The following is a 14,331-nucleotide window of genomic DNA, read 5'->3' as shown; positions in this document are numbered from 1 at the left end:
TCTGTGAGGTTCATCCTCGGCCGAGACGAACCGCTGTCACGGCGATAAGGGAGTAAATCCTCTGTGATGTTGCCTTAAGCACAACGACGGAGACAGGATGCGGTGATTATTTGAAGCATGCAGAATTATCATATAGCCGTGGTTTCAAGGAACAGAAATGAGACTGATTTACATCATTTGTTGGTGCTGTGGTTGGATCAGACAGTTAACATGGTCGGTTTCTGCAAGGGATTTAACATAACACCTCCAGCTGGGGGAGCATCCGAAGTAGTCAGAGAGGAAACTTAAACAGTGATAATAACGCAAACATTAAAATCCATGTGTCCTTTTCTATCAGTGGCTCCAGTACTTTGGGGTCACTGGGTTTGGTTTTTGAAACTGTGATGTGATTTGTGTGGAGAAAAATCTGTTTATGGAAATCAATAATACGAAATCTGGATGAAACTCACGTTATACAAATTCTATTTGCATTGCAAACACACTTTGTTTTACTTTGAAGGACTTTGACACGCAATCAGCAGCCCTTTTGCATTTTTGTCTCCACTTTCTGCTTCGTTTTCTGTAAACGGAGCCGCAATCTGAACTGTCCTTTCCTCAAAAATACTTTTTTTGAATTTGGTGAACAGTGTCCTCTTGCAGCAAGAGACGGAACAAATTTGGGATTTGTATGGACATAAAAGCTAAAAAAAAAAAATAATAAAAAATGTGAGTATTATTTTTTTTAAATGGAAATAAGCCTGAGCAGCATGCTATAATACAGTAGTCTGTTGAGTGGCAGCAGGCGACCGTGCTATCAAAACAGGAAGACAGATCCTAATTAAAGCACGATGTGTCAAACGAGCATTAAAGTGGTTAACACACCTCCGAGGTCATCACGAGTCAGTTGGCGGGTCGGAGCCGCACTCGCTTTTTTCCACGTGATGCTTCTGCTGCTGTCACCGCTGTCAATCATCCCCCTCGCTCTCCTCCGGCCCCGTGGCAGGCCGTTAACGCATATCAGAGACCTCACCGTGCATCAACATTACACACAATAACAAGCCTCCCTCTCTCTCTCTCTCACTCTCCCTCTCTCTCTCTCTCTCTCTGTCTTGTGTTTCTCTGTCAGCTCGCTCGCCAGTGTTCAGTGCCATGTTTGAGCACGAGATGGAAGAGAGTAAGAAGGTGAGTCGAGCACTTGACTCTCTTGTTCCTGCTCCCTCAGCAGCGAGCCCAAACTCTCAATTCTAATCTTTCTCTCTGTTGCGTCAGGAAGTCTTCACCTCTCAAAACCTCTCAAAACCTGTTTCCTTCATGTCTTGTTGACTGCTACTCTACTATCTGGTGTCTTTAAAGCCACTACGCGTTGAATTTGAAAAGCATTCCGAAGGTGCAAGCTGTTGGTTGTAGAGTAAATGAGACGATACCAGTGTGTTCATCATCTCACTGTTCCCAGTGTGGAATTGAGGTTGGAGGAGGATGTTAGCTGTCTACCATGATGTGTTTGTAAGGCATTATCGGAATTAACCCTTTGGTTGTCCAATACTGGATATTTGATTATCAGTATTTGAGTTTAAAAAATCTAAGACTATAATATTTGTTTTTTAACGTTAACACACAACATGAATATTCCTGAAAATATAACTTTATTTAAGAACTGTTATGTACTGAGCATTTTACAATTTAAAAATAAACTTGTCAGTGCCCTCTGGTGGACCAACTATGTAATGGCAACACTTTCTATGCGTACAGTATAACGTAGTTTGTGTGAGCATTTCTTCCTCACCAGCATTTTGAAGGTCAAATATTCGTACATTTAAGTAAAATAAACCAAAACAAAAAAATATATTTTGTCCATGCGATGGTTGACACTCGACGAGGCTCTTCAAACACAACCTTTTCTTCAATCTTTATCCATGTGTTGGAAAAAATGGCTATTTTACATTTTTAAATATATTTGTGGTTTAGTGTCCACGTCTTTCAACAACGCATGCAGTGTTTGCATCTGAGCTTGTTTATGCTTGTGTGTGTGTGTTTTTATGTGAGTGTGTTTCCGTGTCCGTGTGTGTATTTCTGTGTGTGTGTGCGTGCCATGGCTCACCATGCTACAGTTGGTTGTGTTCATCTGGTAGGAGGTGGTGAAATTGAACCTTGGTGATTTAGCCGTCATGTCAGCGGAATATTGATGCCTGCGCGCCTCGAACAGGGAAATTATGAAGCTTAGAGGCAGGAAGTGCATCTTAATTGCTGTTTAAGTGGGCGTCTTCATCAGAAAGAGGGAGAGATGGTGGGCCACGTCCCCATACGGCGTCAGAGAAAACAGATAGATGGGTTAACACTCTACCGCAGCACTCTATATAGGAGAGACAAATGAGCTCATAAAGAAGCACTCTAATGGAGGACTGCTCTGTGGATAGAGGGGAGCTTCAGACACTGTAACTACAGAAGCATCATCTGTTTATGAGAAGGAAGGTGAAGGAAGCCTTGTTCGCTCCTCTCTTGTGACTTGCAGCGTGCTGCTATTTTGCCTTTTTATTTCATTAGCACTCTGACGCACCTTGCAGTCAAAAATCAGCAGAATGAAATGAGTCAAGTTTCCATCTTCTGTATGTCAAAGCTCCTCGCTTGCGTGCAAACAAGCAGAAGTGGGAAAGCACAGGCTGTGATGAGAAATTGTATTTTTCAAGTCTGAGGCTAATAAGTACACGCAGATGCGATGTGCATTATGGAGCAGGTTATTAGTTTTTACGTTATATGTGAGCTCACATGCCTGGTATTGATGTGTGCTGTATGTGTTCCTGTAAAAGGGCGCTGCAGCACATTGGAAACTCAACCCGGCTGTTCTCAGACTCTCCCTCCATTATTTGTTGGTGTGTTTGTGTTACTGTCGAGCGGTCAGAGTTTACACAAACGCACTAAGCTGTTGGTACACTCGGCTTGACCCTGCTAAAACGCCGCTGGTCACCGTGGTGACGATAAAGCACCGTTATAATTGGTTTACTGCTTTGTTCTGCCTCTCGGTGCAGAGGGAGAGATTCAGGTTCCCGTCACTGTGCCAGCGAGTGATAAAACCTACTTTGCTGGCTGCAGGCGCCGTCAAGGAATGAATGTTCAGGATTAATTTTCAGGAATCCGCTGAAAAGAATTAAATAAATTAACTAGAATGTTAAAACGTGGTCAGACTGTTCAGAAGGTTCTTCAGATTTCTTTTTCTTTTTTCTTCTTCTCTGGCCTTTCATTCTGTAACCCTGTGTGTATTCTTCTCCCCCTGTCCTCTCGTCAGAACCGTGTGGAGATAAATGACGTGGAGCCAGATGTCTTCAAAGAGATGATGTGCTTCATCTACACAGGCAAGGCCCCCAACCTGGACAAGATGGCTGATGACCTGCTGGCTGCAGCTGACAAGGTACACGGAGTGTGTGTGTGTGTGTGTGTGTGTGTGTGTGTGTGTGTGTGTGTGTTTGAATATGCAAGCATCTGTTACCGTGTGCATGTACTTAAGCTGGTATGCCTTCCCTAAAATTCTCCTCAAGCTCTGAACACACACACACACACACACACATTTTTGTAAGAAAATATAAATGTTGGAGATATACAATGAATCCTCATCGTTTGTTTGTTTACTCCTCCACTCTAACTTGGGAGAAAGTTTTCTGAGAGCGTATTGCATTTGCTTTATTATTAGTATCAAGCTGCTCGTTATAAAGCAGGATTTTATCTTCCCAACTTTTAATGGCTCAATAACTCAATAATTGTTGAATGAATTGCCGGAAAATGTTGCAGGCATTAACGGTTAGCAGGATGAGGCCAACTGACATTCACACAGGTCAGCTTTGTCTCTTTTGTGAAACAGCTCAACATCCACTGGATGGTTTGGCACAAAACTTGGTACATACATTCATGGTCCCCATAGGATGAATTGTTAACAACTTTGGGCTTCCCCTGACTTAAAGTGATGGTTCGGAGTAAAATGCACCCTAGGTAATTTCCACCATGACATCCAGCCAAATACCCCCTCAGAAGCATTTTTAGCGATGGTCAACATTGGTCAAGATAGCCGCTATCAGCCGAATGGCTTAGTACTAGCGCGAACGGTACATTATGTATATCTCGTAAATTACCCCACTAATAATGCATGGAATGTTATCAATCTTCTGCAGTAGTACACATAGGGTCTGTACTCGCAAAACGAGGCATTTGAAAGTTATTTATTTAAAAGAACACTTGCCTGATAGCTTCTATCCTCGGCTGCTAACGCTACAGGTGCGTCGACGCCACTTCCGTATTTACCCAGCTGTTTCCGTGACGCGAGTTTCACGCGAGAGTATGAAAACGTTTCGCTGAATTTTTATAAATGCTTGTATTATCAGGTCAACACTTGTCAACACTTGTTGACCTGATAATACAAGCATTTATAAAAATGTTTTGCAGCGGTAGCGTTAGCAGCCGAGGATAGAAGCTATCAGGCAAGTGTTCTTTTGTGTACTACTGCAGAAGTTTGGTAACATTCCATGCATTATTAGTGGGGTAATTTACGAAATATACATAATGTACCGTTCGCGCCAGTACTGAGCCATTCGGCTGCCCTATCTTGACCAATGTTGACCATCGCTAAAAATGCTTCTGAGGGGGTATTTGGCTGGATGTCAGTGTGGAAATTACCTCGGGTGCATTTTACTCCGAACCATCACTTTAATGTAGCACCAGTATTTGAACACTTGCCACAACCTGCAAAACTTATGACATTTCCATCATCCTGTTTGTATTTTGTGTTAATTTGCAAAAAAAATGATATACTAAGATGGTGAACATTGTAAACATCATACCTGCTATAAACAGCATGTTATGGTTGTCAATGTGAGCATGTTAGCATGCAGACATTAAGATTAAATCATTTCTATGATTACAGCAATAAGCTTGTCAAAGGAGTTTTGAAATATTCAATAACAACAAAAATCTGCCAAATCATTTTGGGAGGACTTTTAAAACCCAGACACTGATTTGAATGTCTTCTGCATTTTTCAGGAGAGAAATATTGATATCCCCTCACCTCACTTGCAGCCTTCACGCTTGAGAGCAAAGTTGCATTTTCAAATTAGTGTTTTTTGTTTTTTTTCTTTCAGCGATATTTCGAGGTTGTTGGCAGAGAACACTTTGTTTCGCTTACTTATGTGAGTCTCAGACATCCTCGCACAAGTCTTATTTAGTGGAAGTTCATTTAAATGAGCTCCTTTACATCATTAGTGTTAATAAATACTGCGCTCAATATGAAATCCTCGTCGTCTCTACTGAACCGGCATGACTCAATCTGAAGTGTGTACGAATATTAGAGACGGTTATTGTTACTGCAATTTTTTAAACATTAGGTTTTGCCTCTGAAGTGTTTCCCCCCTCAGTCTGCCTAACTGTCGCTCTTCCTTCTCTTTGCTATATTATTCCTCACTCAATCGGAGGCTTGTTGCCGCTGCTGTGGAGTAATTCGGTATTTCCGTATCATTACACAGTGCGACAACAGTTATTTGTGGCAGCGCTGCTTAAGTAATTTGGTTTCCCTTCTGTATTCCTCTCCCTCCCCGGCTCCCCTGTCACCGGCAGTATGCTCTGGAGAGGCTGAAGGTGATGTGCGAGGACGCTCTGTGCACGAGTCTGAGTGCGGAGAACGCCGCCGAGATCCTCATCCTCGCCGATCTGCACAGTGCCGAGCAGCTCAAGACGCAGGCCGTCGACTTCATCAACTAGTGAGTTACACTACCTGCCCCCAGATTGTTCATCTCCAAGACTACTTCCGCGCTTATGCAAACACTTTTTCTTTCCCGTTTCTCTCACACACACACACACTTTATACAGTTAGCTTTTCATCAGAGGAAGTCATTAATTTTCAGTGGGAGGAATTTTTTGTCTCCCAAGGAAATTTAATTTAATCCCCAGATCGGACCATTTTTGCTGCCGTATCATATCGGCCATTTAGCAATAAAGCTCAGCGGCTGATGTTAATCGCGTTGCAGGCAGCCTGTTTAGGTAAGACTGCCGTATTAACAGCAATGAATGCTATTCATGTCTACGGAGAGGTGATTGATCCACTATTTGAATGCCCATTTGAAACAGAATGCTTTCTCCCAGTCACTACACCTAAATACTCTCCCTCTGTTTTCGGAGCCAGACACATTATCCATCCCTTTGTTCATTCCCCTGTCCTCTCTTTACAGCTTTACTCCATCTCCGGGCCTTGTTCCTGCACGAGCTCCATCTCCCTCCCTTTCCACTCACTCCCATCTTCCCTGCCTCCACCCCTGTTCTGTGCTTAAGAGCTCATGTATGCCTAAAGGTGTTCAATAATGCAGATCTCTGCCCCTAATCCCAGTCATTAATTGTGGTTATGGGCGTTATGACAGTTTAATTTGCCACGCGGTTGTTGTGGTGGTGGGGAAATTGGCCACTGGGGACTCCTGGCCAGCAAAGCGTTATCAACGCTCCTCCTGCGGACACAATGGACAGCAACAAAACAAAAATCAATTTAGAGGACGAATATAGAAAACGGACGACACAGAGGAACCAATAATCCTCCCCCCAGTAGCACCTCAACCTCTTTCCAGACCAGCCTTTACAAGCAGCTTACAGTCATTTAGTGGAGACAATAGGAGTTGTCTTTAACCCACCTCTGTCTCGTTTATTCATCCTCCCCAGGGATGGAGCGGAGAGGAAAGTCACCCAGACACTCTTTATCCACTTTGTTTAGAGAATAGACTTTACCCACCTTTTTTTTTTAGCCAAACATGAATCTTAAGGCCAGAGTAAACTCATTGGAGGAATCACATTAAGTAGTACAAACACAGTGTGAGAAATAGGAAATTAAGGAAAAAAGTTATTTTTCTGAAAGTATTTTTTGTTGATAATGGTGGTTTGCCTTGTTTACCACTGGCTGGAGGTCATAGTTTGGCCTCTTTTTAATTTACCTTCACATCACTGCTCCTGTCCCTCTCTGCAGCCGCTTCTCTTCCTCACTTCCCTGTCTTACTCTCTCCTCCCTCCGTCCATCCCTCCTCCTCCCTCTCACGCTGTGGCTGCTCTCTTCGTGCCCTTCGCTGGCCTGTTGCCTCAGCCTCAGCACACTGGCCATTACTGTAAGCAGGGGGTCACCTCATCCATACAGGGGAGGGTCACAGGTTGGCTGGAGGTCTGGAGCACACACAAACACACACACACCACGCATATGCCAAGTGTAGCAATGCCACGACACACACACATAAACAGGCACACATGCTGTTGTTTAGATACACACAGCAAAACATGAAAAATGTCATTAAAGGCCACACAGCGGTGTGCGTGATAGTGCAGCCCAGCACCCTGAGGCTGTCAGGAGGTTGAATACCGCCACAGGGTCCGCTGATGGAAACACATCTGTGGATTAAACTGATCAGAAATTAAATACATGAACATTTTGGCTTCATATTGCAGAAGCTCCAACCAGGAGGACTCCAAAGAGTTAAAAATATATTGAAAAGCACCAGTAATTCATGGAGTCAAACAAAAAAAAGAGCTATATTAGGAATTATTAATTCATGTGAAGTTCCTCTTTAATAATCATCACTGTGCTTTCTGTTCCTTCCCATCCTCATGTACTGTATCAGCGTTTCCTTTATTTATGAATTGTGAAAAGACGTACTTTCGTATGTAAATGAACTGCCAATTCTGGATCAACTTATATCATCTTGAATTGGTAAACTAATGATTTTATGTAGATATATACATTTGAAAACTTTATGTTCTGCATGCGTTATTGGAAACACATGTTTATTCATAAATACAAGCAGATAAACACATGTAGGTGGAGTTAACAGGCTCTCGTCCCTCTCTTTCATCAGTAAAACTATCTGAATCTAATTAACAGTCGTACTTTCTATGTAAAAAGGCTACAATTATCAGAAGAATACGAATATTCAGGCTCCCTCATGTGGCTCAAAGGTGTACTGCATATACATACATGCTAAGTTAAATACATAATAAAAGACTCACAGGATGTTCTGTAAATGTATTTGGCAACCTGAGGCTTTTCATCATTTTTTGGTATATAATGTGTGAAATGTATTGCAAGTATTCATTGATTAGAAAGGGTCACGACAAAAAGGTCTGGAACTAGTGAGCTAAATGATATGATATCATATATCATGTGACTCAACAGACTTTCTCATCGCTTGCCTACATATTTATGATAGTTGCCTTTTATTTGTGTGATGTTATTTCTCCGAAAAAGACCTTTAGGGTTAAACATTTAAAAATATAAAGTAAATAACAGCTCTGCCAGCTGGTATGACAAATCCTTAATGTTGCAGACTGCACTACACAGATGGAGTCATACAATCCCGAAGCGCTTGTGAAACTTGTTTACTTGTGCTCGTCACTGTTTAGTTCTTTCCTTAAACATTTTCCACACTTTCCTCTACTTCTGTTTCTCCTCTCTTTGCACTGTTTCTCTCAGTCACGCAGCTGATGTGATGGAGACATCCAGCTGGAGGTCCATGGTGTCCTCTCACCCACACCTGGTGGCAGAGGCCTATCACTCCCTGGCCTCGGCTCAGTGCCCCTTCCTGGGTCCCCCAAGAAAACGTCTCAAACAGTCCTAGTGGTGCGGAGGGACTCGCCTGTCCTAACACTGCTGTGGTTTCTTGTACCGGCAACCTCATTGCTCCTCCCCCGCCCCCCCGAGTCCTCCTCTCTCTTGCACACCACCCTCAGGCGCCGGAGACTGAAAGCAAGGATATGTCTAGTAGGAGCTGCTCAGCTGGGCTGACCAGAGACTTAGAGGACTGAAGCCACAGAGGAGGTACTACACATCTCTGTAGGTGGGGATGGGGAGACTTCCATAAGATCTAAAACCTGGATATGTATGGATTGCAAGCTCAGAGCCAGGCGTATTCCATATATCCTTAATCCTTTTGTTAAGGGTATTGGAAAGATAAAACCATAATCTGTGAGTCAGTCACACGAGGAACTGATCTCTGGCTTAAAAGGAAAAGTCAGTGCTGAGTCCCTGTAAATACAATACTGTGGCATATTGTCTTGTTTGTCTCAAGTGTTAAAGCCCAAACTGTGCTTCACTATGAAAAGACACGTGAAAAGGATCGACCAACCAGAATGTGAAGGACGATTGTTCCCATTGTTGATGATTTTGTACAAAGCATTGTGGTTTTTTTTTTTTTTTACTAGAGCAAAAAAACAAAAATGGACATGTTTTAATGTTCACTCTCCAGCCTGTGCCTTAAGCCGGACAGACACTGTGTGTTCACCCTCAACATCTATTGGTTATCCTGTGACGTGCAGTTAGAGTTCATGATGCCAGATTAAATGACTGAATTATCAGCTATTGGTTGGAGTTCTGGCACAACTGGGTCCACTGGATTACTTTTTGAGCAGTCCGATTTCCCACAAAATATCCATTCTCAAGTGCACTGAGCTGGTTTTAATAATTATAATATAATATTATATATATATATATAATATAATATTAATAATTTAATAATTAGAGAACTGCAGAACACACCGCATATGTCATTTTCATCCTCCAGCCATCAGCGGCTCCACGTTTTTCTTTTTTTCTTCATACTTTTCATTCATATGGGAATTGCACAAACACGGCCTCTCTCTCTCTTTCTCTGGGGGGGGGGCACAGCTGTCTTGTTTGAATGAACTTTATTGGAATTGTCACTGCACAAAATTGGGTTCCATTCTTCCATTCAGTGTGAACAGCCAGTGAGTTAACACAATGTAGGAGATTAATAAAAATGTCCGCCCGGCTCTAAAAAAAATATATCAAAGAAACCCATAATGGGGAAAAAAAAAACACTTTGTACTCACCTTTTATCACAGAACATTTCCCTTTTGACTGAACCAATAAAAATACAGATGTTTTATATTTTGTCTGGCATGTCTTTTCCGTCCTTGATATCATCATTATTTCTCATTATGCTTAGTTACTGACTCATTAACACACAGCCTCTTTCAGCTTGCTGCCTGATCAGTGTGTGTGTGTGTGTGTTGGTGTGTGTGTGTGTGTGTGTGTGTGTGTGTGTTGGTGTGTGTGTGAGCAACACATTTCAGTTCCGAGCTTAATCCTGTCGTGATCAAAGTTCAATCCCCAGTGCACGTGCCGCTCACCTCGTCTGATCACAAGGGCTCATATCCAGCTGTTGAGAGCCGGGTGAGTCATCCTCAGGTCGCGGGCCTGTTTGACTCGGTCTCTGTAGCCTTCCTTAGATTGCAGTTCATCAGGCCGGACCTTTCTACCTTAGCAGGGATTCGATTTGTTGACCAAAGTCAATGCTCAGCAGGCTTTAGGGGAGCTCATCCCTGAGCCCTGTAAATCGCCCCTCATCAAACAGCTGGTCGTGGCCGACCATCTCCCGGGATATCTGGCATCGTCTTAATACAAGTGCATATTTGAGTTCACTCCTGAGCCATGGACGCCTCACATTACCAGTCATTTGCTTACTCAGAATGTCCCGTGTGTAAACATCCCTTTTAAAGAACGTGCACACAAAGTCATTTATCATCGAGCCGACTTGCTCGGTCGCTCAAAGACTATTTTGTTCATTTTGTTTTTCTCTGCTTAAATGTGTTTACTTTATCCACACAGTGTTGTGTTGTGTTGTGCTGTGTGTGTTTGTGAACTGCCAGATGGACCAAAGACGATTATCCATCTTGGTGGACAATAAAGTTCTCCCTGAAATATTGTCACATTATTGTGCTGTGCGCTATGACCGAAATCACACATATAGTACATTAAGCATATTTGTGGATTTTGATATATGTCCCAACATGGCAAGTATAGGTAGTAATAAATAATACAAAAGCAAGGGATAATGTACAGCGAGCCGGTTATTATTGTGAAATCAACGAGGCGCTTCTGAGTCCTGCTGCTCGTTACACAGCTACCTGCTTTATAAATCAATCATTATCTAATATGTAATATTGATCCAAACATTATTTTATTGCTTTGAAAAAAGTATTGCTTAAAAATATTCATACAGAGATCAGAACTGCGTCCATAGCAACGGTCTCCTATGGAGAAATATCAGATCATAGAAGTTCCGTAATTGACCAATCAGAATTGAGTATTCGATAAAACTGTGTAATAATAATTGTTTATCACTTATAACCGATATACACTTAGACACAAGTCTAATATGATCCAATGCAACTCTTCTCTGCAATGTCTTCTTCCAGCTGGTATTATGGAATATGAGAATTTCACAGTTAAGGTGTGTGTGTGTGTGTGTGTGTGTGTGTGTGTGTGTGTGTGTGTGTGTGTGTGTGTGTGTGTGTGTGTGTGTGTGTGTGTGTGTGTGTGTGTGTGTGTGTGTGAGAACATGGCAAACATATGGCGCTCTTTGAGCGGGCGTGTATGTCAGCACAATGTGCTTTTTTGGGAATGTCCCTGAGTTGGGAGGAGGCTTTGTTAACTGGCGGCGTGACCTTCCCTCATACGAGCTGGAGTTTGAGGCATCAGGGTGTGATTTTTTTTTTCTTCTTCTTCTTCTTTTTCTAGCTTTGATAGTCAGCTTGAGAAGCAGCTTGCAGCCAACCTTCTGTGTCTTTGTAAAGATGTGTGTGTCTGTGTGTGTGTGTGTGTGTGTGTGTCTGTGTGTGTGTGTCTGTGTGTGTGTGTGTGTCTGTCCATCCGTCCCTGTGTGTGTGTGTCCATTGGCCTTAGATGAGACCGTCAGGGGGAGATGGATAGAGCGATGCATGTGGAGAGGCGTACTCGGTTGTTATGCATGCTCCCCTCCTCCCCGCTCTTCCTCTTGTACCTCCGCCTCGCCTCCCCGTCTTCCACTCCTCCTTTTATGGGAGGAAGGAGAGCGAGGCGTAGCAGGTCAATGCTGTGAAAGCCTGTGACAAGCTCTGCGTCCGTGTCAGCCTGCCATCACTAAAGAGGAGGACGAGCCGGGCCGAGATTGATTCCTGCTGGTCCGCCCTGCCCGGCAGGAGGAAGATGAGGAGGAGGAGACAGCACTTAGGGTAGAGGGAAGTGGGTGGAGGGTCCGAGAAGTCCAACATTCACCTATTAGTTCTGATCTGGTCTCCACCAACTCTTGAAATATCAGACTGTTAAGGTGCTAAATGCTCCACTATGTTCACCATATAGTCACTTACTATCTGTCTGCCTCTAATGAGGCATACTTAACATTTTGATTATTAATGCTTGATAGATGTATTTATCAGAACATTAATGAGACTAATAAGGGATAATGAGATTAATAAGGACAACTTTGGATGTTTTGTGAAAATCCATTTAGCTGGTGAGTGTTTAACAAAACATTTTTTCTTATAATTTGATTTGTGTTTTGAATGAGCTCTTAAATTAGTCTAATGCACAGTTCGACTACTTATCCATTTAAATAGAGCTGCGAATCGTTTAGACCAAAAATCCATTTAATCAAAACCAATATTTATAAACCAAGACTTGATAGATTTCTGTGGGGAAAAAAGATATTAATTATTTACTAATTAATTACTATTATTTTGAATTTTGAATTAATGACATCAGTGAAACTGATACGATAGCATTAATAAAGCTATTAGTCACAGCTTATAAACCCTTTATAAAGTATGCTTCATTAAAACAGTGGTGCCCAACCGTGTGAGGCACCAGTGCTTCCTAACACCGCAGTAATGAGAGCACATCATAACCTTTTGTGAGGAGATATTTGACCATATATCCCTCATGATATCCCAAGTAATCCACTCAGATGGTATCATCTGTGACAAGCGAGGGGGAGCTCAGGCCTTGGGGCGGAGAAATGAAAGGATGAAGTGACAGGGATAATGGATGGATAGAGGGATGAAGAGCGATGGGGTGTCATACAGGTGGGATAGGGCCAGACATGGTGAATGAAGGGAGCGATGGAGGATGGATGGCCGGAGCACCTCAGACATCGGCGGCGTTGAGAGATTTGTCTTCTTTGTGCTCACTTTGTCTTGTTTCTCCTTCTCCTCCGTGTCCGAGTGAGTTAAATCTCATAAAGCTATTTACTCTGACAATGCGGCAGCAGTGGGTTTGCTGTCATACTGTACCTGCCGTACACAGCAGGAGGATCCTCCATTTGGAAAGGGTTGTCTAAGGTATTAAGGGATGTGCACGGGCAAACAAACAGCGATCCACAATGAACTGTTTGCTAATAACTCCGGATGTGGAAATTTAAGAACCAGACTTGGGAGTTGAGTCACTCTCTCTCTCTCACACACACACACACACACACACGGACACAATTACGCATATATGTATGAGCTGCTAATTGCTTTGTGTGCACCAATCCATCCTGTGAATGTGCCGGTGCAATATTGCAGTGCTGTGGGTGTTTGCTTGGCTCATAACCGCAGACCAATGTGGCGGAGACAAGCTCATATATTAAGATAACCCCGAAACGGAATGGAATTGTATTTCCCCGGTGGTTCAAACGACTTCTGTGGTTGTAAACTGATAGTGGATGAGATTTGGCTTTAATGAAGCAAGACTTATTGTGCACAGCGCAACAGAGGAAGGTGCATGTGTTTCATAATTTGAGTGCGTGTGTGTGTCCATTTTTTTCCTCTTAACAAGGAAGCACGGTTATCTATCGCCGCATGTCCCGCACTCTCGCCGCGGTTGTTATTGTATCACTATTTTTCTTGCTCTGAGGTTGGAGTGGGTGTCTGAGGGCTGTGATTTATTTTTGCCTGAAATAATCAAGTGAAAGGTTTTTATTTTGTGCTTGTCCCTGGTGTAATTTTTCCTCAAGGTTGTGTGTGTCTTACGTGCGTGCGCAGGCTGTATGAGTGTCATCTTCATCTGTTTATTAGAATGTTCCCTACTGGCCCGGCTATAATGAGACCTGTGGAGCCAAGGAGTGATAGAGTTGAACTCATCAGGACAAGATTCATTACAAGAGAGAGAGAGAGAGGTAGCGGGGAAGGGTAGAAAATAAATAAGTCGGATGGTGGAAACGCACCAAGGCCACAAGAAACACAGCAATAAATGGCATGCATCATTTTTCACGTCGTTGTAGAGCTCCATTTGTTTATTGGGATCTAACAGGCGGCATTGCGCTTTGAAGTGAAATAGCTGAAACCACGGATGCGATCGGGTCGCATCTTCTTAAAAAGAACACTTCCTGTGTTTAAGCAATGGCTGCAATTCCGTCCGGAATTATTGCCTTACTTCCAAAATCGCAGGGGAAACATTTTACAACCCGTCTCCCTCTGGAGTATTAATCCTGTCCAAATAGGGCTGAAGATATATAAGGAGCAGGAAAGATGAATGAAAAATAAATGGGAGCCTGAGTCTATCCAAGCATGCATTAGGGGAGACGAAGAGAGCTG

The 14,331-nt window shown here is 42.9% G+C and overlaps 1 protein-coding gene across 3 annotated transcripts in view; it reads left to right on the top strand.

Annotated features, from left to right (window-relative positions):
• spop (speckle type BTB/POZ protein) overlaps positions 1 to 10,410 on the top strand; it is a 74,947-nt gene extending 64,537 nt beyond the window's left edge. For 2 of the 3 annotated variants that reach the window (XM_084036369.1, XM_084036371.1), the window contains 5 exons: positions 1,106 to 1,161; positions 3,260 to 3,382; positions 5,572 to 5,714; positions 8,453 to 10,029; positions 10,079 to 10,410. In XM_084036369.1, coding sequence (XP_083892495.1) covers positions 1,106 to 1,161; positions 3,260 to 3,382; positions 5,572 to 5,714; positions 8,453 to 8,597 — 467 coding nt within the window. In that variant the 3' untranslated portion in view covers positions 8,598 to 10,029; positions 10,079 to 10,410. Of the gene's footprint in view, positions 1 to 1,105; positions 1,162 to 3,259; positions 3,383 to 5,571; positions 5,715 to 8,452; positions 10,042 to 10,078 lie in introns of all 3 variants that reach the window. The other variant, XM_084036370.1, reaches the window with a different exon arrangement.
• The last annotated feature ends 3,921 nt before the right edge of the window (positions 10,411 to 14,331 follow it).

Source organism: Eutrigla gurnardus (genome assembly GCF_963514095.1).
Source record: "Eutrigla gurnardus genome assembly, chromosome: 20".
NCBI classification, from domain to species: domain Eukaryota; kingdom Metazoa; phylum Chordata; class Actinopteri; order Perciformes; family Triglidae; genus Eutrigla; species Eutrigla gurnardus.
Note: the sequence above shows the minus strand (reverse complement) of the source record. Positions and strands in the feature narration are given on the sequence as shown.